This window comes from Ahaetulla prasina, chromosome 6, assembly GCF_028640845.1.
Source record: "Ahaetulla prasina isolate Xishuangbanna chromosome 6, ASM2864084v1, whole genome shotgun sequence".
In the NCBI taxonomy this organism is placed as follows: Eukaryota; Metazoa; Chordata; class Lepidosauria; order Squamata; family Colubridae; genus Ahaetulla; species Ahaetulla prasina.
In genome coordinates, this window is record NC_080544.1 from 31,872,280 (window position 1) to 31,898,162 (window position 25,883).

Consider the following 25,883-nt stretch of genomic DNA (forward strand, 5'->3'; position numbering starts at 1 on the left):
GAATACTTCTTGGGATCTCTCCCTGTCTTAATATAATGTGTCAGATTCTTTATTATGATCCACAACCAGAAAGCCTTAGAAAAGCAGTTTGTAAAATAGGGGGGGGGGATCAAAAACTAACAATGGGGAAATGAAATAGGAGATGAACTGGCAACCAAGGAGTAGACCTAAGATAAAAGAGTAAAACCTCAACAATATCCCTTTGAGTGCCTTTGAGTATTCTGCAACATTTAAAGAGATTTTTTAATTGCAGAATTTAAATGTAGAAAATATGACTTCAATAACAGAGTTGTTAATGCCTGGAATGCACTACCTGACTCTGTGGTCTCTTCCCAAAATCCCCAAAGCTTTAACCAAAGACTATCTACTATTGACCTTACCCCATTCCTAAGAGGTCTGTAAGGGGCGTGCATAAGAGTACCAGCGGGCCTACCGTTCTTGTCCTAATGTTCCCATTGATTGTATCCAATTCGTACGGTTATTTCATGCTTATACTTATATATACTGTTGTGTTTGACAAATAAATAAAATAAATAAAGATTGCATCATTCTGCTCAAATGATAAATAAACAAAGATTAAAGGAATTGGTGGGGTGTGGCTATTCTGTCTCCATTCCCATGTGAAGTTGGCGTGAAAGCACTTTCTCTCCGTGTTATATTACTAATCCAAACATTCAAAACAAACTAGACACGCACCTTTTGACAAGCCAAAAGTCAATTTACAACACATCTTTATTGCTAAACCTGTTTTGGATTACAACACATATAAATAGCACAATTTAATACCAATGAAATAAATAATATGGCTTATACTATACCAATGGTTTTCAAATTGACAACCACTGTGTAGATTTCAACTAGCTGGCGAACTGTAGGAATTGAAGTCCACACATCTTAAAGTTGTCAGGTTTGAAAAACACTGAATTATACTCTTACAAACGTTGTACTTTAGTAAGACAATCATGAAAGTAAAAATAATATTTTGATGCTCACAGAATTGACCACCTCATTTTGATTTTATCACCCGTTAAACCTCCAGCAACAGGATTTAATGCAGTCTATTCTTTTGCATAAGCTTATTGGCTGCTTGATGTCACTTGAAATTGTAAAAGGAATTACATTTATCACAATGAATCGGCCCCATGGGTTGGAGCTTTTCTAACAATATCTGATATAATGATCTAGGAATCCTTCTTTAATATGTGTTCTATGTTGAGGAATTTTAATCTTCTTGCTATGTCCAACGGAGTCTCTCCATCCTGAAATAAAGAGATAAAATGAACAAAGGTGAAAAAAACGAATGAAGAAAGCATCAACATATATAAAATCTAACTTGGCCGACCCAAAGGTCCTTTTTCAAAAGGCAACTAGACTTGCTTGGTTTTCTTTGAAGACATTTCGCTTCTCATCCAAGAAGCTTCTGACAGGATAGTTGTTGTGGCCTGTTGGTGCCCAGCAGAGCTAGCAACAGATTTGGACAGTGAGGAGGTTGGGGAGGAACTTGGGCTAGTCCTAGGGGCTGGGGAAAGCTTGGATGAGGGCTCTGCATCGGAGGCAGAGAGGGGGCCAAGGCCATCTGATAGTTATATGCAGCCTCCGGAGTTATTGCATTGTAACTTATGCAGAATGGTTTCATTTTGGATAGTATCCAATAATGGCTTTTGAAGCAAATGTTACAAGTTCTAGGAGGAAAATCTTTTTCTTTCTTTCTTTCTTTCTTTCTTTCTTTCTTTCTTTCTTTCTTTCTTTCTTTCTTTCTTTCTTTCTTCCTTCCTTCCTTCCTTCCTTTCTTTCTTTCCTTCCTTCCTTCCTTCCTTCCTTCCTTCCTTCCTTCCTTCCTTCATTCATTCATTCCTTCCTTCTATCCTTCCTTTCTCCGCCTATCTAACCACAAGGTAACTCTGGGTTGCTTATAATCATGAATACTAAATATAAATATAATAAAACATAAATAAGTTAAAACAAGCCAAAAACTATGATCCAATTAAAGATGCAGAGGACAGGGGCAGGTTAGGGTGGGAGAGTGGTATCTTTTGTTAATCGAACAACTGCCTCCATTGTGGTTACATAATTATGTTAATCTACCATTAGAACTTTTCTCTATTTGCTTCAAAGTTTTGATAATCACTCCAGTGCAAATTTCAGAAGCTCGAGGAAAACTTTGTTTGAGAAATGTTGGAATCCATATAATCTGAAACCAGTGGCAAATGGTAATACAGGTAAGATTATCACTTGAAGTTAATCTCTTCAATGTTAGGTCAAACTAAAAGAATTTTGACCAAAAGGTGAGTGATGGTTGCTATTGGTATGACAAAAATTGACTGTGCCTTATAAGTGAGAAATAAAACTCCTTGTATAACGATTGACTTTCACATAGAGGAAACATCTGAATATTATTTTATGATATTTTTTTGGGGGGGGAGGAACATGTATGCATCTAAAACATCACTTATGTCAGAAAAAGACCCCAACTCCAAGTAAAAACTCCAAAGCAATCATCCTTCAAAGTTCTATTTACTAGGATACGTAAACTGACACATCTGAGAAAACCCAAATCTGAGAGATCCGGGTTTTTCCTCATTAATCAAAAACCCCAAAACCATCCCAACTCCGCAGTCGATCGCATGCTCCAATCTCCATCCGTCCCATCTTGAGACAGCACACCAACCACTCCTTCTCCAGATGCAGAATCGGCCTGACCTTAACCGACAAGAAGAATGCTATTATGTCTAAAGACAACCACCCCTACTAAATCCCCCCTCCTACTTTCTCACACACAAGAAAGTGGCAGTATGGAAGCCTAATATGGCTTCCAAAGCTGATAACTTACTTCTGCTAAGCTACTGCTAAACAATATTATTCTCAAATCATGGCTATAAAATGTTGTCTTCTGCTATCGCGAGACATATAGTATAGCCACATATAGCCACGGGTCACCAAGTTGACCCAAATACCACGTTCAGAGTTTTAGGGTGTCACAGGAATTCTTGTTTTCTGCGGTTCGCTGAAGCGGTTGCCATCAATCAAGTGAACAACTGTATGTCAATCTGCACCTTCCGTGGGCGTAAAGTTTCATCACTGGTTGGTGTTCACACACATTATATGTCTAAGTAATGCTCTCGCTGGACTTTATGCTCTATGTTGATTTTTAACTGTGTTATTATAAGTTTGGTCCTGACGAGTCAATACGAAATGCATTGCATCTACCGTAGTTCATATTTTAACTGCCTTGTTAAAATTGTTAAAGGGGACTAACTGCTTTCAAACTTATTCTCCCTATGGGAAACTTAACTGTAACCATCATAGGTAGCTGAGGTTGCTAAACTTTAATCTTCGTGGCAAATGATTCTGAGGGTTCTAGTCAAAAAGCTTAATGGGAAGTGCTGGATTGCTTACACATGATCTATAGTAAATAAATAAATCTATTTTTAAAAAATATTTATGGATGTTGTATAGCTGATTTTAATTCCTTTTTATTGTTTCTTTTATCCTTTTTGCTTTTTTTTTTCTTGCTACTATCCATATTGACTTTTTCCATGTGTCTTTAAACATCAACTGTTTCTGGACTACATAACCTGTATCAAAATCTCCAAATGTAATTACTTGTAATACATTACCACAAATATTCACAGTTTCCTCAATTAGCAAACTAGAAGAGGAAAATCTTGGAAAATGGTAGAAAAGAAGGTTTAAAGGTTCCCCTATTCAGTTGTGACTGACTCAAGATGTCAATTCTCATCTCCAATTTTCAGCATAGGGATCCTGTATTTTCTGAGAGATGCTTCTATCATCATGTGATCCACATGAAAGTACAGAACACAAAAACCTTTCCCACTAAAGTGGTACCTATTTATCTACTTGCATTTGCATGCTTTAGAACTGCTAAATTGGCAGGAGCTGGAGCGATGGTGATGAAAGCTCACCCTGTCGCACAGCTCTTGGGTCTTCAACCCTGGCTGTCAGCTTTCCAGCTGAGAAGCCCAGCATCTTAACCACTGAGCCAACATACTGCCCTGGTAGAAAAGAACCCCACTTATACTTTTTTCTTTTCTAAAATAAAAATAGATTCCTCTTTCTTAGTAGAGAAATAGTCCAATTCACAGAGGATGAGCTAAAGATCAAAACTGTACCCTGTTTCCCTGAAAATAAGACAGCCCCTGATAATAAGGTAAGCCTGATCAATCGGGCTTTTGAGTGCATGCGCTAAAATAAGCCTCCCCCCCGAAAATAACCTCTCCCAGAAAATATTTAAACGCAGAGCTAGAAATCAGGTAAGATGGCAAGAGGAACCCCATCTTGCTCCACGCGCCCCAAAATAATAAGACCTCCCTGAAAATAAGGCCAAGTGCTTATTTCGGTGTTCAAACAAATATAAGACAGGGTCTTATTTTCGGGAAAACATGTGTTGTGGTCTGCCAGCAGCTGTAGAGCTGGCAACAGAGTCGGACAGTGATGAGGCTGAGGAAGAGCATGAGCCAGTCCTGGAGGCTGGGGAAGGTCCGGATGAGGCCTCTGAGTCGGAAGCTGAGATGGAGCCAGGGCCATCGGGGAGTGAGGTGCGGATTCCGGAGCCTCCAGAGACTGACAGTAGTGAGACAGAGGAACAGGAGGAGCCTGTTCCTAATGCACACATGAGAAGAGCTGCCAGAAGGCAAGAGCAGCTCAAGCAAAGAGGACGACTCGGGAGTAGGGCCAAGAGATGATTGGCCCCTCCCATAAGGCTTAAAAGACCAGCAATGGCGTTTGTGCTCTTTGCCGGAAAACAACGTTGATAGCTTTGTCTTGTTGCATTTGTATCGGTGTCTTCTGAACTTTTGCCAAGAAAGGCTTTTGGCAGTTTGCCTAATTGGACCAAGATTGGTGATAGGACTGAGGAATTCTGTGGGAGGAATTTGCTTTAATTTAGTTGAACTACACTGAGAATGAAGTAATGAAGTAATTCTCAGGGTAGTTCAAATAAAGTTTGTTTGTTCTTACACTGACTGAGTTTCCTACTACCTACTTGGGCCTGGGTCACAACAACATGGTAATAAGACTACTTTTCCATACCTTGTCCTTTAGGGAAAGGTCAGCACCTGCTTCAACTAATAATGGAATGATGGATTGGTTTTTCATTTCACAAGCATAGTGGAGGGCAGTCCGTCCCAACTAGAGAAAAAAACATAATACATATTCTTCAGGAATAAGCTGTACCCTTACCCTAATATCTTTCTCAGTAAGTATAAAATTAAAAAGGGCATTATTTCTTGCAAACTCTTGAATTATTATATATATTTATACTTTTGGTCTATTGTTTCACTCACTTATAGACTGGACATTGATGTAGTGCAGATATCTCTATTCTATTGCAAAATGGCTCCATAAATAAAATAAGCTAAATTGCAAAAATTAAAAATAATTAAAAACTTCAAAACAAAATCATCATAATTGACATATATTACAGAATTTAAATAGTCTTCATTGGGTTGCAACAGTAAGAATAAAATTTAGCAACTTCTTCAAATTATGCATTAAATTGCAACCAAGGATGAATTTACATGGCCTGCCAACTCTTGGCAAAAGTTGGAGACAGGTGAAAGGCTGGCAAAGTGTAACATTTTAGTCTACTTGACCCTGGTTGATCTCATGTAAATTGGCTGGCTTGGGTACTAGACAAAAAGAAAGAAGCAATTGCTCCCAATTCTCTCCATATAAGGTACGGGTATCAAATCTGATCGTGTCACATGATATATTGTGATATATCACAATATTTTTTGCCACTGTGGAGCTGGGGTTGGCTTGACCTGCCTGTGACGCATCGGGCCCATGGGCAGCCAGTTTGACAGGCCCAATATGGGGGAAATCATAGGGGGAAAATGGTCCTGTCCTGCCTCATCCTTAGGAAAATGAAGAGATGTTTATGTGTCATATCCAGCTACCACCCAAACTGTAATCTAGATACAATTAGAGTATATGAATAGATGCACTTACATCATCTTGAGCGTTAACATAGGCACCAGCTCTAAGCAGCATCTTGATGAGGTGTTCATTCTGCTTACTTTTAGAAACCTGTTTAGCAGATTTTAGGAGTGAGAAACGGGAAAAAAAGGAATGTTATTGGAAAATGGATAACGTTGTCATATTAAGCAGTCAGGTAATAAAGACCTTCTCTTATAACTTTTATCCAAATCTGGCTGAGAACATCTAGGTCAGGGGTGTTGAACTCAATTTCATTGAAGGCTGTATCAGGTTTGTGTTTGACCTTCGGGGGAGCAGGGGGCTTGGCCAGCTTGACAGTTACTCATGTCAGGGGCACCTGTGATGGGCCGAGAACTCTGGAAGCAAAAAAGGGCTCTCAAGCTCCGTTTTCGGCTGCAACGGCCTCATGCAACCCTCTCCCGAGCTCCATTTTTGCTGGCAGAGGCATCGCGGGCCAGTCCTTTGCTATTTCCAGGTGGCTCCACAGGCCAGATCTAAGCACCCTGTGAGCCTGAACCAGCCCCCAGGCCTTGAATTTGAATAGAATAGAATAGAATTTTTATTGACCAAGTGTGATTGGACACACAAGGAATTTGTCTTGGTGCATATGCTCTCAGTGTACATAAAAGAAAAGATACGTTCATCAAGGTACAACATTTACAACACATTGACACCCCTGATCTAGGTGCTCTTAAGTTTCCCGATACTAAACGTACTTTAAGAAGAATTAGGAAATCTGATTAGCTGCCTCCAAAGTTCTGTCCTAAGAAACTATGGATTATGCTAAGCAGGTTCATAATGTTTGCAGGATCACAGGGTGAATGATGGAATAGCTCGCCCTGACTATGAATTGGGAAATTGCAATTAGGTACATGGGGAGTATCCATAGCGTGCATAACTACAAGAGTAAACATATGTGCCAGTTACTCAAGAGATACACTTTAATACTTAGACGGTTCAACAGTGGCCAAGAAGCAGCATTTCAATATTGGCTAACCCCATTTTTAGGAAGCCAAGAATTATTACAGGAAGAAAAGTAATGCACCATAGGAATGATACAGATGAGTTGCTAAATGACTTTTTCCAGCTTGGTATCTTCGAGATGCTGTAATTTCCCACATAGCTAGAAAGTCACTGCCACAGCACATCTAGAACACACCAAGCTGAAAGATAATGGTAAATAAACACCTCTTTAATTACTAATGTAGATAACATTCTTTAAGGGAGACATGGCTCTTACAGATAAAAATTAAAAGTGTTCAAATTAGAATTAAAAGTGCTCCTCTAATCAACGGATATGGAAAATATTAGACGGTGTAAACCTTTGAGGGCGCTCTTTGCTTCAAAGAAGATCTGAGCAAAATGTCTTCCTAAATCTGCTACGGAGGTGGGTTTCAGCAGGTTCTGACCAGTTCTGGAGAACCAGGAGCGGAAATTTTGGGTAGTTCAGAGGACCGGTACTAAAAATACTGACTGGCCCCATGTATTCTTTGCCTCCCAAGTCCTAGCTGATCAGGCAGAAATGGGGATTTTGCAGTAACCTTCCTCTGGATTGGGGAGTGAATGGAGATTTTACAGTATCCTTCCCCTGGAGTGGGGTGGGAATGGAGATTTTATAGTATCCTTTCCCTGCCACACTCACCAAACCACGCCCACCAATCCATGCCCACAGAACCGGTATTAAAAAAAATTGAAACCCACCACTGATCTGCTACTGGCAATATGACCCTACACTTGCTTTGTTTTGCCATCCTGTTTGGAAGATAGCTTGTGTGCACAGAACATAGAACATAGATTAATAGGATTGGAATGAACCCTGGAGGTCTTCTAATCAAGCCGCTGCCTGTGGCAGGAAATATACCATTCTGGACAAATGACTGTCCAGTCTCTTCTTGAAAACCTCCTGTGATGTAGCACCCACAGCTTCCAGAGGCAAGCTGTTCCACTGATTAATTGTTCTCACTCTCAGAAAACTACTTCTTAGTTCTAGGTTGGTCTCTCCTTGATTAATTTCTACCCATTGCTTCTTCTCCTGCTCTCAGATGCTTTGGCAAATAACTTGACTCCCTCTTGTTTGTGACAGCTCCTCAAGTACTGGAAGATTGCTATCACATCACCCCTAGTTCTTCTTCTCATTAGACTAGACATATCTTGTTCCCTAAATTATTCATTGTATGGTTTAGCCTTCAGACCCTTTCATCATTGTTGGTCTTCTTTGCATGCTCAGGAGCCTCTTCTGATTTTAGAGAGAGCTGGCTAATCAGTGGTGAAATCCAATTTTTTTTAATACAGGTTCTGTGGGCGTGGCTTGGTGGGTGTGGTGTGCTGGGGGGGGCGTGTCAGGGGAAGGATACTGCAAAATCACCATTCCCTCCCCACTCCTGGGGGAAGGATATTGCAAAATCTCCATTCCCACCCCACTCTGAGGTCAGCCAGAGGTGGTATTTGCCGGTTTTCCAAACTACTCAAAATTTCCACTACCAGTTCTCCGAACTGCTCAGAATTTCTGCTACCGGTTCTCCAGAACCTGTCAGAACCTGCTGGATTTCACCCCTGTGGCTAATTCTAAAAAGATGCTCTGGAGATGTTCTAAATTTTCTGGCACCTAAAAAACCTGGGAAGAGTGTGGAACTATGAAGCTCCTACCAAAAGCTTTTGGGTTTTCTTTGCCAGAGACAGAAGAAAGAGATAAGAGACCTTGGGAGGGCTGCATGGCAGATTTTACCAAGCAGAGAAGATTGTAACCAATAGGACAGGATCACTAGAATTCAATATCTTCCGATAAGAAAAATTAGAAAGTCATCATCAAGAATCCCTGCAACTTTCAAAAGAGGCGTGCATAAGCACACCCGCGTGCCTACCGTCCCTGTCCTAATATTCCTTTTTTACTTACTCTTTTCATGTATCCAAATTAAGTTTATACTTTTATCTGTTATCTTCTATATGACTGACAAAATAAATAAATTAAATAAAGAAAAAAATAAACTATATAAAGAAAAAAAATCCCAACCTCTCAGAAAAACTTCTTCTCATTCTTGTCCTATATTTGCTAGACCAATTCTCGAATACAGCTCATCTGTCTGGAACCCACGCTGCATATCGGACATTAATACAATCAAACAAGTCCAGAGATATTTCACAAGAAGAGTCCTTACTCCTCTGCTCACAACAAAATACCTTATGCTACCAGACTTGAAATTCTGCATTTAGAAAATTTAGAACTATGCCGCCTTCAGTATGATCTGAGCATAGCTCATCTCCTACAATGTCTTTTCTATCAGTGACTACTTCAGCTTCAACCACAACAATACACAAGCACCCAATAGATTCAAACTTAAAGTGAACCACTCAAATCTCGATTGCAGAAAATATGACTTCAGTAGTTAATGCCTGAAATGCACTACCAGACTCCGTGGTCTCATCCCCAAATCTCCAAAACTTTAACCTAAGACTGTCTACTGTAAACCTCACCCCATTCCTAAGAGGTCTGTAAGGGGTGTGCTTAAGAGCACTAGCATGCCTACCGTCCCTGTCCTAATGTTCCTTTTAATTGTATTCCTTTTATGTATTCAGTTCATGCTTATAGTTATATATATTATTTAATATGTATTTGACAAAATCAATCAATCAATCAATCAATCAATCAATCAATCAGATTATCTAGCCCTGTCCTTTGAGTGGACTGATTTGTTCCCATCTGTTCTTTGTTTTTTCAGTGCTATCATATAATTTTTCAGTACAGGTAGTCCTTGACTTACAACAGCGTGTTCGAAGCTACAACGGCGCTGAAAAAAGTGACTTACGACCGTTTTTCGCATTTATGACCTTTGCAGCATCCCCATGGTCACCTGAATGAAATTCAGATGTTTGGCAACTGGCTCACATTTATGACGGTTGCAGTGTCCCGGGTGTGTGTGTGTGTCATGTGATCACCTTTTGCAAATGTCTGACAAGCAAAATCAATGGGGAAGCTAGATTCATTTAACAACCGTATTACTAACTTAAGATCTACAGCGATTCGCTTAACAATGGTGGCAAGAAAGGTTGTACAATGGGCAGCATTCACTTAACAACTGTCTCGCTTAGCAACAGAAATATTGGGCTCAGCTGTGGTGCTAAGTCGAGGACTGCCTATATTGTGTAAGGACTAATTTTCACATGGAAACGATATGAAGTGTTTCATTGAGATGAATCACAGTTACCTCTTTGAATCAGAAAGAGAATTATGGTAACCCCTGGAGCCCAAAACTCCTTGCTGAGTTAAATCTAAACCTAAAACAACGTAACTGTTGTGACCCAGACCCAAGTAGGTAGCAACAAACTCAGCCCATGACAAAATAAACTTTATTCGAACAGCTGGGAATTATTTCATTCCCAGCGTCGTTCAACTCAAAGTAAAACAAATGCCTCCCAAACACAAATTCCTCAGTTATCTCACAAACCTTAGTCCAATTAGGTAAACTGCCGAAGGCCCTTCCTGGCAAATGCCCAGAAGCCACAAAAACAGAGACATACATGAAGCAGATGACGCAGCTACAATGTTGTTTTCCGGCAAGCTGAAACACCGGTGCTGGTCTGTTATTAAGCCTTATGGGAGGGGCCAATCATCTCTTGGCCCTACTCCCGAGTTGTCCTCTCTGCTTGAGCTGCTCTTGCCTTTTGGCAGCTCTTCTCATGCATGCATTAGGAACAGGCTCCTCCTGTTCCTCTGCCTCACTACTATCAGCCTCTGGAGGCTCTGGAGTCCGCACCTCACTTCCCGATGGCCCTGGCCCCACCTCAGCCTCATTGCTGTCTGACTCTGTTGCCAGCTCCGTAGGCTGCTGACGGACCACAACAGTAACTACAACAACCGTGGTAGAAAGGATAGGGCACACGGATATAACTGTAGGCATCATTTGATATTTGCTTGTCCTGGAACTTACCATGAGAAGATATCCTAGTAGCATAACAGGCATTAAAAGTATGATGAGCAAATAATCAAGGAAACCAAATCGTTTTTTGACTGCGTAGTGCAAACAGGTTCTTTCTTTCTAGAGAGAAAGGAAAGAGTTTTAAGGCAGTTTATCATTCCATCGACCATAAATTATTTGCGATTTGTTTGATGTCAGTTTGGAAAGGTTTTTCGATGCTTTCCCATTGCAGAAATTACCCTGGGGATATTCTCAGTTCCAGGAGAGTTACCCTCAGTTAAAAGGAAAGAAAGAAGGACTTGGTTGAGAAAATAATAATAAAGAATAAGGAATTGAGGAAAGACTAGAATGTATCTGAATTGTTATCAGCCTGCAGCAGGAATGGGACAACTTGCCACAGCCAACTTGCTGCGGCCAACTCACCATGGCCAACTCATCATGGCCAACTCGTTGCAGGACAACTCACCATGGCCAACTTGCCGCAGCCAACTCATCACGGCCACCTCACCATGGCCACCTCACCATGGCCAACTCACCATGGCCAACTCACCATGGCCAACTCATCATGGCCAACTCGTTGCAGGACAACTCACCATGGCCAACTTGCCGCAGCCAACTCATCACGGCCAACTCACCATGGCCAACTCACCATGGCCAACTCACCATGGCCAACTCATCATGGACAACTTGCTGCGGGATAACTCACCATGGCCAACTTGCCACAGGACAACTCACTGCGGTACAATTTAACAATTCTATTTAATTATTTAAAATAAATAAAAATTATTTTAATTTTTGCCATTCACATTTCATTCTGTCCCTCCTTTTGCATCCTTTCTTTAATGATTCTATTGCACTATTTCTTCGGTCTTAGTGTAACTCTTGTCCCACAGTGAGTTGTCCTGTGGTGAGTTGATCATGGCAAGTTGGCTGTAGCGAGTTAGCCATGGTGAGTTGAGAGTGGCGAATTGTCATAGACTCGCCTGCAGCCTTCTTCTTTTTTCATAATTTATACATTAATAATGTATGTATAAATTATAATTTTGTGTGTATCGGAGAAATAAAATCTACTATATGTTGTATTGATCCTTACCTCACATGGCTTTTATCTATTTACCAGAAAGCTTTGGGAGTTGGCCGGGTAAACATTATTAATACTTCCCTGAGGGAGGGGAGGTTTCATCCTTTTTAAAGCCATCTTCAAGAAGTCTTCACTTAATCTCTTAAATAATGTAATTAAGATCAACTTCTAAAGTTTCATGCTTTTCAAAGCAATCAAAGGTGGTATCTCCTTAGTTTCAGGAAGTGCTAGATGGAATCAATTATATTTCAAACTAGTTTTAAGGCAGGCAATGGGATTCAGGTTGCCTTAATCATCTTGAAGTATGATGCTCATTTGGAGGGAGAGAGAAAGGAAGAGTACGATTATGTTGGCCCATCTAGCAGCTTTTTTCAGATCTGCCATCAAACCGCTTCAGCCCAGCTTCGCTTCGCTTTGATGGCAGCCTGCCATAAAATGTGTGTGTGTGGGGGGGGAAGGAAAGATAGGGAGGGGGGGAATGACAGGATCCAGAGGTGCCATCCAGAGACAACATTTGAACGATCCAAGGACACAAGCCTGGAAATGGAATGTGAAATGCCCATTCAAAGAGGCACCAAATGTGGAACTGTTACCAAAACACCTAACTGGAACCTTATTGGACACAACCAAGATGACCAAAAGGGGAGGGCCTGGGAGAAGGGAAAACTACCAGGGTTATGCGGGAAATCCTCAGATCTGGCTTTGCTACATTGTAACCACTTGTCTTCAGTAAAAATTATACCTTTCACTACAAAGGGAGTCGAGGATCTTTCTTTCCTGAATATTCAAGCTGAGACAGGCCTGACAGCTATTTTCTTCCTGATATTTTGAAACGTATAGTTCATATGAAACTGCTGGAGATAGCATCAGAAGTTTGAGCTTGAATAACATTCAAAGCAATGTCTCTTTCTTGAGGCAATAATGTGACTTAAAAATCCTTTTTTTAATACTAGACTGGATGAGGGGCAATACATTGGATCTAGAAAGGATGAAGGTTTTATTTGTTTATATTTATTTGTTTGTTTGTTTATATTTCATGTTTCTTAACCACCCATCCCCCTCAGAGATCTATTTATTTATTTATTTTTATCCCACCCTTATTACTTTTATCAAACCTAATTCAGTGTTTGCCATATAACTGCCCTTTCTCAATGGGATCACACTCTCTTAAAAGATCACTTGGGCAGTAATTCTGAATCTAGATCTCTCCTAATCCCCCAGAAGGAGGTAGAAGACTCCCTGGCTGATAGCTGCACCCATTCCTAGATACAACTGGCTTTAAAACAGTACTACTTTATACAGATAACTTCCAAGCTTTATTTCTCTAATGTGTTCTACATGCATGGAACTTCAGCTGGTACACAGTGTTGCAGCAGATTGGTCTCCATAGAAACCATGTTGCAGCAATTTTGATATCTTTATGTAGTTATTATTATCTAAAAAGCCTCAAACAATTTGAACCAAGAACCACTGAAAAATACCTTCTCCTTGCAGATTAGCACCACCCACTTAGATCCTACAAAGTTTAGCTCCAACAAGTCACCAGAGCCAGGATTTCCCCATGGTTACTCCACATTCATGCAATTTACTTCTCAACATAGTACAAATATTACCTCAACTTTTAAGGAAGCTTTATAAATGCCTCTCTTTCACATTTTTAATCATTTCCAATCTTTGTGATCCATCATAATGTACAACAATTTTAAATAATTCTTAGAAGCAAAAGCCCTCTGCCAATTCTTGGAATTTTACTAAAACATTTTGATGTCATAACCAAAAGGAAGGCTAAAACTTTATTTATGTATTTATTTATAAAATGTATTGGCCACTCATCTTATCATAGGGTAACTCTGGGGAGATTACAGCCATAAAAATACGTCTATACATATACAATCACACATAAAGTCAATTGAAATCAAACATTAAAATCTAAGGACATGTGGGAAGGGCTGGAGGGAAGGCAGAGTATGGGGAGATGGGATCTATTGTTTGATTGCTGTAAATAGAGAAAGAGGCTCAGTGCTCTGAGAGAAAAAGAGTCCAAAGCTCCTCTATTTTTATTTTTTATTTTTTTTAGAAATGCTCATTGTGTTGCTAACTGCGTATAAAACATATAATGAACAAACCCTAATCAGTTATTCATTTTTTTGATATGAAAGTGCAGCACTGTGTAAAAGTTGCAATAAAACTATTTTCATATTTTTTTTCTGGGGAAAAAAAAGAGAACTGTGGTGGCTCAGTGGTTAGAATGCAGTACTGCAGGCTAACTCACTGCTCACTGCCAGGAGTTCGATTCTTACCAGCTCAAGGTTGACTCAGGCTTCCATCCTTCCGAGGTCAGTAAAATAAGGATCCAGATTGTGGGGGGCAATATGCTGACATTGTAAACCCCTTAGAGTGGTCTGTAAAGGACTGTGAAGTGGTATAAAAGTCTAAGTGCTATTTCTATTGCTATTATTACTTGATCAACCATCTCCACTGTGTTGCTCCCCCACTGGGGCTCCAGGCAGAATCTGGTCTTTACGCCCTTATAAAAGAATACAAGGGTTGGAGCCAAGCAGTGAGTTGTTACCAGTTCGCTACCAGTAAGAATACAGCAAAGAAAGAGAAAAAAAATGACTTTCTATAAAGAATTTTAATAGCCTTCTCTTAAAACGAATTTTAATAACCTTCTCTTAAGGGCCTCTGGTGGCTCAGCAGACTAAGTCTGTCTGTTATTAACACAGCTGCTTGCAATTACTGCAAGTTCAAGTCCCACCAGGCCCAAGGTTGACTCAGCCTTCCATCCTTTATAAGGTAGGTAAAATGAGGACCCAGATTGTTGAGGGCAATAAAAGTTGACTTTGTATATAATATACAAATGGATGAAGACTATTGCTTAACATTGTGTAAGCCGCCCTGAGTCTTCGGAGAAGGGCGGGATATAAATTAAAAAAAAAAAGATCTCTTCTTCTCATTATCTTATCTATAAACAAAGATATAGGTTACAAAAAACACTAGTTACATCTCCTCCATGTCTGGAATTCCTGCCTCACCCTTCAGAATTCAAAAAGGAAATCTACATGCCTCCAAAGCTTAGAGGTGATTTTAAAGCAGTGTTTTTCAAACCTGCCCACTATAAGATGTGTGAACTTCAACTGCCAGAATTCCTCAGCTAGCATATCCTTCCTCTATTCCAGGGGTCTCCAATCTTGGCAACTTTAAGCCTTGGCGGACTTCAGCTTTGCTGGCGGGGGGATTCTGGGAGTTAAAGTCCACCAAGGCTTAAAGTTGCCAAGGTTGGAGAGCCCTGCTCTATTCTCTTTCTACATCAGTCCTGGTTTTATCAACCTATTGCAGTAGCTGCTCTCACCTTATTTTTTATGTTTACATCAGCATTCATTTTCAGAAGGTAACTGACGATTCTATTGTGCCCTTTTTTGCATGCACAGATTAATGGCGTGTCTCCACCAAAATAGTCCTGGATATTCAGATTATTTCTGTCTTCTTCCAATAGGAGCTGAAGTTCATTGAGGTCATTATTATAAGCTGCTTGGCAAATGGGCTGAGGGAAGGAAAGAGAAAGGCAGGAGAACCTCAGTAAGTAGTTTCAACAACTTTTGATTTAAGACAAAATGATAAATGCATTGTGAGTTGTTACTTCATCACATACACCCACCCTTTTAAATTGTACATCCACAAATCTTTTTTCAACGCACAGGTAGCCCTCGATTTCCAACCGTTTGTTTAATGAGTGCTCAAAGTTACAACGGCACTTATGACCATTTTTCACACTTACGACAGTTGCTGCATTCCTATGAGCACATGATCAAAATTCAAATTCTTGGCAACTGGCATATACCGTTTTTTTCAGAGTATAAGATGCACTTTTTTCCCCCAAAAAAGAGGGTGAAAATCTGGGTGCATCTTATATTCCGAATGTAGCCCCACCCAGCTTCTCAATCGGAGGTTTTAGAGGCTGAAAAAAGCATCAGAAACTAAGCTTCAGACAAAAAGCCCCAAACAGAGCTTCAGAGGCTTTTTTTCTGAAGCTGTTTCGGAGGCTTTCAGAGGCAGAAAAAAGTTTTTTCTGAAATAGAGTTTCAGAGACAGAAAAAAAAGCAAGGCACAGAGCTCACAACCAAGGAACCTGTTGCTAAAATTCACCTCTGAGAAAGAGCTGATTGGGGGTATTCCGGGAGGCCAATCCACCTGCCAATCAGCTTTTTTTCTTATTTTTCTCCCCAAAAACTAAGGCGCGACATATACTCCAGTGCGTCTTATACTCCGAAAAATGCGGTATGTATGATGGTTGCAGTGTCCCCAGGTCATGTGATCCCTTTTTGTGAACCTTCTGACAAGCAAAGTCAAATGGGGAAGCCAGATTCACTTAACATTTTAAATGGGGTTTTAGTTTATTATATATTTTAAACTTTTTAGGCCAATTATAAAATAAGTTTTTTAATTTGCATTTTAAATTGTACATTGTATTGCCTGTTTTTTATTTTTGCCTGTACACCGCCCTGAGTCCTTCGGGAGAAGGGCGGTATAAAAATCAAATAAATAAATAAATAAAATAAAATAAATAAATAACAACTGTTTTATTAACAACTGTAGTGATTCACTCAACAACTGCGGCAAGAAAAGTCATAAAATGGGGCGAAGTTCACTTAACAACGGTCTTGCTTAACAACAGAAATTTTGGGCTCAACTATGGTCATAAGTTGAGGATTACCTGTACTTCTAATGCAGGCTAGGTAAATGAACTTTCACTGATAGATGATTACTGTAAGTTGAGAGCAGCCTGAGATCTCTTTCATGAGGTAAAGCACAAATTGGTGTCTCCAGTTCTATAAATTTAATACACATGGGTCTTATCATACATATACAACTTGTTCTTCTGAAAGCTCTTTACTATCAAAACCCTGATACCAGCATTACCCCTCTAAGATGCCTCTTTCCTAGGGCTAAGAGAAAGTGACTCAAGCTAGCTTTTGCGCCTAAGGCAGAACTAGAAATCATAGTCTCCCAATTTTTAGCCTGATGCTTTAACCGCTACCGCCAAACTGACTTTCACAGAGCATAACTTAGGATCATCCTAAACTATTAGAGGTAGACAAAGAAACCAAGGAGAAGAGAAAAGGAATTGCAGCAATGCAGCATTCACCAAACTCTTGGTGAAACCAAGAACACATTTTTTAAAAAAAAAAAAAAGTTGCAAACATCCCTTATTTTTATTTCCAAAGAATGGCTCTTGGGTCTTTGTGATATCCAAACACTCTCTTGGAAATAAAGGCAACGGGCTATCAACGTGACGTCTTCCATTTCATCGTTTTGTTTCATCATTTCATTGATTTTGTTTTATTGTAAAATCAAATTAAATCAGCACAGCACCTGGGGAACACTCTTGGAAACATCATAGGAGATTTAACATACAGTATATAGGCATCACACTGGATATAAATGTGTAATGAATAAATTTCATATATATGTTAAAAGAAAGTAAAATAGTTTTTAAAAGTGTGCAATTTAGGGACAACTTGAAAAAGTATTGCATCAAGGCTGCAGTTCTGCATTAAATCCACAAGGTGGTGCTAATAGATTAACACTTAATCTAAAAGTACAGGTGTGACAGCTTCAAGGACTGCTGAGTTACCAATCACTCTTGTTTTTTCCCTGAATCATCCCCCCCCTCCCCCCGTAAAGCCCAATAGGCAGGATACACTGAGATCTCCGTGCTTTAGCATCCCATTCTTCGAATAAGAATTCTTGAGTCATTTGGTACATAATTGCTATTGCAAACTATAAAACTGATTATGGTATGAGATCCATCATAGTTAACCAAGGCAAACGGCAGCACTTAGATGACTTTGAAAAAAAAGATACCTAAGCAAGGTTAGTTCCAGGGGTGAAATGCTCCCAGTTTGGACCAGATTGCCCAATCCGGTAGCGATGGCAGCAGATGGTTCGGAGAACCGGTGGCAAAAATCTCCGCCCACCCCCACCCCAGCTGAGCCGCGCGATCATCAGAGGGTGTTTTTTTACTTTTAAAAGCATTTTTTCTTTGGCCAAAAAAATGCTATTAAAAGTAAAAAAAAATCTCTGATGATCGCGTGGTGCAGCTGGGATCGTCAGAATCCTTTAAAAGCATTTTTTCTACAACCTCTTCAATCAAAGAAGTTGTAAAAATGCTTTTAAAAGGTTCTGGCGATTAGGCAACTCAGCTGGGATCGTCAGAACCCTTTAAAAGCTTTTAAAAGGCTCCTCTGGTGATCCCAGCTGAGTTGCCTGATTATCACAGGCTTTCAAAAGCATTTTTTTACAACCTCTTCGGCTGAAGAGGTTGTAGAAAAAATGGTTTTAAAAGAAAAAAAAAGTTGGCCACGCCCATCCAGTCACATTACCCCCCCCCCAAGCTACGCCCACAGAACCAGTAGTAACAAATTTTACATTTCACCCCTGGTTAGATCTGGTTAGTATTTGGAGGAGAGACCACCCATCAAGAAATCATCAAGAGTGTATGCTTGATTGGGAGTCCCAAAGATAAATTGTTTTTGTAACTCAGGCATGCAGTCATCTGGAATCAACTTAAGGGCAACTATTTTTTCAAAGATCTAAAACAGGGAGGGATTTCAAAGAGGGATCGACAACATTGGCAAGTATTGCGGGCCCAATTGGTAAAAGAAAGCTCAGGACCATATTGGTTGGAAGCATGCAGAAGAGGCCTTCATCCTGCAGTGGATAGACAATGGCTGAAAGGAGGAGGAGGAGGAGGAGGAGGAGGAGGAGGAGGAGGAGGAGGAGGAGGAGGAGGAGGAGGAGGAGGAGGAGGAGGAGCAGGAAGGGTGGGATTCTTTAAAGTATGCAGCAAGCTAGGCACATGAACTCTCAGGGCTTGACATGCCATAAAGAGATCTGCCCTTCCCACAAGGCATAATCTGGCCAACGCATGCCATAAAGAGATTTGCAGTCTCCAATTCATACACATAGACTGTTGCGTCAAAGATCTCTAAGTCTAATTGGCTGTGATGTAGAGAGCACTGACTTCTACTTTTAATGAATACAAATTGGCAGTCCTCTAAGGAATGTAAACTGTTTAACAAAAGGCTAGTGAAAAAGTCTGTAGGTTATGTTAGAACTGTTGTTGTTTTATCATAATGAATCAAAAAGTAAAAGTCCATACGTCCTTTCCTTCTCCAAGCCTAGAATACTTAAGTTTCAGAAATTGCGTAATTGCAATCCAAAATGGACTATCCACCTGTGTGAAAAAAAAGAAAAGAGGAAACTGCTGTGGTCCGCCAGCAGCCTGCGGAGTTGGCAACGGAGTCGGACAGCGATTAGGCTGAGGAAGAACATGGGCCAGTCCTGGAGACTGGGGAAGGCCCAGATGAGGGCTCTGCATCGGAGGCAGTGGTAGGGCCAAGGCCAGGGCCATCTGGGAGTGATGTGCGGACTCTGGAGCCTCCAGAGTCTGACAGTAGTGAGGCAAAGGTACAGGAGGAGCCTGTTCCTAATGCACATGTGAGAAGAGCTGCCAGAAGGCAAGAGCAGCTAAAGCAAAGAGGTCGACTCAGGAGTAAGGCCAAGAGATGATTGGCCCCTCCCATAAGGCTTAAAAGACCAGCAACGGCATTTGGGCTGTTTGTCGGAAAACAACATTGATAGCCTTGCTCCTTGTCTTGTTGCATTTATTTCTTGTCAGCGTCTTCTGCTTTTGAACTTTTGCCAAGAAAAGCCTTTGGCAGTTTGCGTAATTAGATTAAGGTTGGCGATAAGACTGAAGAATTGTGTTATGAAGAATTTGCTTTGATTTAGTTTGGACGACGCTGAGAATGAGTTTAATTCTCAGCTTTTCTAATAAAGTCTGTTTGTTTTTGAACTGTCTACTACTACCTACTTGGGCCTGGGTCACAACAGTAACTACATAAAGGCAACTATAGAGATCAGAACGGTTTGACTCTATGAGTTATTTCAATTCAAGTTAATTGTCATAATAACTTTCAGTTCAGCCCTAATGCCGGCAATTATAAGATCCCACTAAGTAGGAAGAACTTGTGTCTCGGTTTTCTTGTTTTCTTTCTCCATCCTCTTAGCGCAGGGTTATTTCATTTTGAATTATACAGATAGTCCTTGACTTACAACTGTTCATTTAGAGATGGTTCAAAGTTACAACAGTGATTTATGACCATTTTTTGCACTTACAACCATTACAGAATCCTCGTAGTCACATGATCAAAATTCATATTTATAATTCATATAAAGAAGACGGTTGCAGTGTTTCAGAGTCATGTGATCCCCTTTTGTGACCTTCTGATAAGCAGTCAATGGCACAGCCAGATTCACTTAACAACCGCATCACTAACTTAACAACTGCAATGATTTACTTAACAACCGTGGCAAGAAAGGTCATAAAATGAGCCAAGATTCACTTAACAATTGTCTCACTTAGCAACATCATTTTGGGCTCAAATATATTCATAAGTTGAGGACCACCTGCAAATCCAAGGGTAGCCAACTTTTCTGAAGGATCAGCTGTAAATACTCTAAATCAGGGGTGTCCAAACTACGTCCCGCGGGCCAACTGCAAATTCTGAAAATATAATTGAATATGGCCCGCACATGGCGCTTGAGCTCAACTCTGTAAAACCCCGTTAGCATCTCCTGAACACGCTGGCCAGCCCTGCCCCCCCTTCCCCAAGCAGGGCAAGGTCAGGGCAGGGGGCCCCACTCCCCTGTGCGGGACCCCTGGACCCCGCAAGCTCCTTACACAACCGCTCGGCTTGGGTCGGGTCTGCGCGTGGGGCGGGCGATTGGCGTTCCCACGCGGGCTCCACATGCTCGCTGGCTGGCTGGCTGGCTGGCGCGGCCCCCACCCCGCCACCTACCCGCCCCCCACCCCACCCCACTCGGGCGGGCATGCTTCAGCCGCCCGCATTAGGCTCCGTTACAGCCTGGCAACTCCCTCCCTGCGCAAAGCCGGAGCGGCTGCCAACGGCTCCATTAGCTGCGAAGCAGCAGCGAAGGCGAGCCAGTGTCGGCCGCGGCTGAGTACCTGGCATCCCGCCTGCCTCCCGCGGGCCGCCCCCTCGCCCTTCGCCGGTGCCGGATGGGCAGAGGATGAGGAGAGATGGGCCAAGCTTGCGGGTACTCCATCCTCTGCCGGAGCCAGCAGTACCAGCCCGCTGCATCTGACCTGTGAGTTCGGCCGCGGGCATCCCTGCGCGGAGTTGGGAGACTTCGGGGGAATTGGAGGAAGGGGCAGAGGAGGAGGAGGAAGGGACGCCCGCAGGACCAAGACTGGGAGCAGCCTCGTCCGGAGGGGGTGGGTGGGAGCCGGCAGGGAGGAAGAGAGGCGGGTCGGAGCCTCCGCGAGCGAGGCGACTTAAGCAAGGCAAGGAAGGAGTTGGGGAGACGCGGCGTGGAAGAACAAAAGGATTTGCCGGAGGTGGGGATGGGGACTGAAGCGGGGTGGGCAGCGAGCAGCCCGCGCCGCTTTTCCCAGTCAAGAACGTGCCGCGCAAGAGGCAGCAAGGAAAAAAAGTTTTCCCGTAGGCAAAAAGACGACACAGGACGCGGATTGCCGCCTGGAGCTGTCATGTGGCCCAGGTGGCCAGGGACACCTTCCCACGCAGACCAGGGTCGCTCTAAAGCGGCCTGGAGAGACCCACTTGGGCGCGCGGTCAAGAAAATCAAGAAAAAAAGTATTGTACGTTACTTCCTTTATCAATCACCTTGCTGACATTTGCAAAGAAAAGTATAATCAAAAAGTATAAAACAGTAGTCCGTAGTGCAATTTTGTGACTGGATCAATTGAAGTGCCACTGAAGGTGTCTTCTTACTCTTGGTCTACAGAAGCCACCTTCTGAGGTCACACCAGGGTCTCTGAACATGGGTTTTTGTAAGGCTGACACAGGGCTGATAGCGGGAAAACTCAGGCAAAATTGTCTTTGCGTGGTAAGCGGTTGTGTGACTGCAGAAAGTAACCCCCCCCCCATTTCATATTCCTGTAAAACACAACATCCGCAGCTTGCAACAGGGTGGACGTAAAAGTCCGTCTTGACTCAGACACAGCAAATTGAGGATGTAGTTTGGCATCAGACTACATCAGACTGTGTTTGGTCCTACACAGAGTTCTTGATCTCTGTTAGAAATACACACAGTAATCATGTGTCAATATGTCACCTCTTGTGTGTGGCCCGGGCCACACATGAATTTACTAGGCTTATATACTGCTTGTTGTCCAGCCGCATGCCTTTCTGAATAATTATATTTAAAAATATTACATTAAAAATCAACATAACACAAACACACACGTACACAAACATAGAGATACACACGCACATATATATAACTCACACACATATAGTATACTTAAGCCTAAACTGTGCATAGGGACTACCCAGACGGCTGAAAAAAGTGATTTCTGACAGGTTCTCACACTTTTGACCAGTCCTCACACTTATGACCGGTCATCATTTATGCCTGTTGCAGCATTTTGTGCATAAGGACTACTCAGAGGGCTGAAAAAGTTATTTTTGACCTGTCGTCACACTTTTGACTGGTCCTCACACCTACAACTATCTTTACATTTTGCACCCTATCTTGTAACCGTGGTGAAGGGAAGCAGTTGTGAAATGAGTGATATGGTTGTTAAAAATGCTGCAATGGGCATAAATGTGAGGATGGTCATAAGTGTAAGGACTGGTCAAAAATTACTTTTTTTAGCCCTCTGAGTAGTTTCTATGCCCATAGCCACATCCACTCAGTCACATGAGCAGTTAGCCACGCCCACCAGTCACATGACCACCAAGCCACACCCCAAAATAAGCCACGCCCAAAGAACTGGTACAAAAAAATTTCAGGCCCCCCCCCCCCGGTGGCCCGGGCCTTTGCTTATTTTTCTGTATTTGGCCCTCACTCAAAAAACTTTGGACACCCCTGCTCTAAATGAATCGGTGACACTGCTTAGGGGTAGTATTTTTCAATGGTGTGTTCTTACAGAAAGAAAAAGAGAGGTAACATTTATCCTGGTTATTTTCTGATACCATGATATAAATATATATTGGTGGCATGGGCATCGGGAGAATGGGAGAGAATGGCAAAGCCAGGAAAGGAAAGGAAGGGAAAGGAAAGGAAGGAAAAGGAAGGGAAGGGAAGGGAAGGGAAGGAAAAGGAAGGGGTGTGGTGTGGTGGAACAGAATAGAACAGAATAGAATAGAATAGAATAGAATAGAATAGAATAGAATAGAATAGAATAGAATAGAATAGAATAGAATAGAATAACAGAGTTGGAAGGGACCTTGGAGATCTTCTAGTTCAATCCCCTGCTCAGGAAGGAAACCTTCAGACAAATGGTTGTACAATCCCCTCCTAAAAACTTCTACTGGAATATCCTAACGATGCGAAGTAAACTCCATTCCTTATGTTTTAGTGTGCATGGTCATGACACTAATATGAAATGGTGGAGCTTGTATTATGATGACACAAACCATGTTTCATCATTCTGGCGTCTTCATGACAAGGTGTGGGCCCCTCTAATTTAGAGGGCACGTGTATCATCCTAACTTTCTCCTTTGCCTGAGAATGTTTTATAGACAGGAGTTTCATTAGCATGGATTGTGCTTCAGTATCACCACATGTCTACATTTTGCAATTCAGGACAGTGGATGAACAAAAGCCACAATAACCCAGGTGAAGGATTGATTCAGAAATCCAAATCATTTCTGAAATGGAATGCAGTTCAACTGGATATGCTTATACTACAAACCCGTGTGTTTATAGATTTAGTGGGTTTGGAATCCAAATTGCATTTTCTCTATTTACTTTTAACAAATAGGGATTTCCCCCCCCCCTCAGTTGCAGAGTTTTCATAAGAAGTTTTTAAATGTAAAATTATTTTTTCTTGAACAATGACAGAGAGTTGCATCCGTTAGCCTTGTGCAGTAATCCAGGAAAGAAGCACAGCCAAGAATTTTAGCTTAACCTTTATTGTAAAAATGCGTTAGCAGAATCTTGCAAGTGTGAAAGGACCTCTTCCATCCCTCATTTTTACTTTCCTAAAAACTACATATGGTTCCTTCTGAGATTCTTTTACTATCCCTCCCAGTGGTGAAATTCAATTTTTTTTTACAACCGGTTCTGTGGCTGTGGCTTAGTGTGGCTTGGTGGGCGTGGCTTGGTGGGCATGGCAGGGGAAGAATACTGCAAAATCCCCATTCCCTCCCCACTCCTAGGGGAAGGATATTGCAAAATCTCCATTCCCACCCCACTCTGGGGCCAGCCAGAGGTGGTATTTGCTAGTTCTCCGAATTACTCAAAATTTCCGCTACCGGTTTTCCAGAACCAGTCAGAACCTTCTGGATTTCAACCCTGATCCCTCCTCTTTTTAGACTAAAACTTCATTTATCAGGCTGTGGCTCTTCCTCATGTCTCTCAAGATCATTGCCACATACTGTATCATTACAAAATCCCAAAATATACATATCGGTTTACTATTCTTTAAGCTTGGAATTGTAAGCCGGTTTGATGTAATCAGTAAAAGCTCTGTGGAAGTGAAAGTTGGATTTTGAAGAGGAAGGATACTTGTGAACTATATTATTGGAGAAGACTCCAGGGAATATCAGGGATAGCTATATAAATGTAATTATAAATTATATAAATATAGCTATAGCAAATATATCGTGAATAATCAGCGTCCTCACTTAAAGCGCAAATGACCAGGCACCAATTATGAAAATATATATTAATATGAAACATATTATGCAAAGACATAGCTCTGGATAAATCTATAATTCTGGGAAAGGTAGAAAGTAAGAGAAGAGGACAACTATTCACAAGGAGATAAGGAAAGACTCATTAAAGCAATAATGGGTGCACCATTGGAAAACCTGAAGGATCAGGAAGAAAATAGATCATTGTGGTTGATAAGAGTGAACACATACTTGAGTGAGTGAGCACATAATCAAGTTTGGAATTAAATGTAGACATAGGAACTTAGAAGAGGTTTTTGCAATATACCTATAACCACGGAGGAAAGTTTCTGTTTTAGATACTGTACATACTTTCTAATGTAAACTGAAACCTTTAGTTAGGGTGATGAAGCAAGATATTTCATTATCATGTTGACACATTTTTCTTTGCTAACTCAAATTCAACATTCTGTTCCTGGTAGAGAGCTTTTGAACATGTTCCGTCCTTATTGGACTATTTTAGAGACTGGCAGATGCTTTAAATAGTCATCTAGATTTAAATAAATCTAGATGACTAGATTTGTCATTAGAACATTCACTAATTTATACAGATACTGGGGAAGTAAATCTATTTTTTTTTCTTAGTGGTTTTTTTTTTCTTAGTGGTTGCAAGCAGGCACTTGATAGAACATTCATTGCTGTTGTTGGAGAACATTCTCCAACCACCAACTTTAACCAATAGCTCCAAAATCCTTGAGTAAGAGGTCACACACGGGCCACTTTTTCTGATTTCCATAAGCCACACAACCCTGTTGTGTTTCCCTCTTCTAACTTCAATTCAATTCAATTCATATTTTAATGGGAAACTGTTGATTTTTCCACTAGCAACTGATTCCCCATAAAGATGCAATTTCTCAGACTGGATAAGAGTTGCTTGAATTTGATAAAAGCAAAATCAACCCCTTTGAAAACATATCAGACTGCTGTTGAAGGTCATTTAAACAGTAATAAACGGCTACAGAGTACTTACCTGTGAATACAGTATCCCCATGTTTTTCCTTTTGATGCCGCTTGAAATCCTTTCATTAAATTTCTTTAAAATGTGATCCACAAAGGCTTTTTAGCGGAATTTGGTGAAGAGCAAACTAGCCCAAAGACTTTGCATTTTCCTTAAGTTCCCTAGGTACTTCCCATGCTTGGTGTAAGTGCTTTCTTAATCAGACAAAGAACAAGAGGCTCCACCCGGTGAAGTAGAAGTATGTG

The 25,883-nt window shown here is 41.2% G+C and overlaps 1 protein-coding gene across 1 annotated transcript; it reads right to left on the reverse strand.

Annotated features, from left to right (window-relative positions):
- Positions 1–714: 714 nt before the first annotated feature.
- On the reverse strand, positions 715–25,854 carry ANKRD22 (ankyrin repeat domain 22). The gene is made up of 6 exons (XM_058188406.1): positions 25,651–25,854; positions 15,305–15,496; positions 10,884–10,991; positions 5,971–6,048; positions 5,050–5,148; positions 715–1,259 (listed from the first exon to the last, which is right to left on the reverse strand). The coding sequence occupies exons 1-6, from the start codon at positions 25,669–25,671 to the stop codon at positions 1,182–1,184; spliced, it is 576 nt and encodes a 191-aa protein (XP_058044389.1). The 5' UTR covers positions 25,672–25,854; the 3' UTR covers positions 715–1,181.
- Positions 25,855–25,883: the final 29 nt, after the last annotated feature.

Coding starts and splice junctions, on each gene's coding strand:
- ANKRD22 (XM_058188406.1), bottom strand. CDS start 25,671: ATGGGGATACTGTATTCACAG. Junction 6,049..10,883: donor TACTAGGATATCTTCTCATG/GTAAGTTCCAGG, acceptor TCTGCTAAACAG/GTTTCTAAAAGTAAGCAGAA. Junction 1,260..5,049: donor ACCTTTCCCTAAAGGACAAG/GTATGGAAAAGT, acceptor TCTTTATTTCAG/GATGGAGAGACTCCGTTGGA.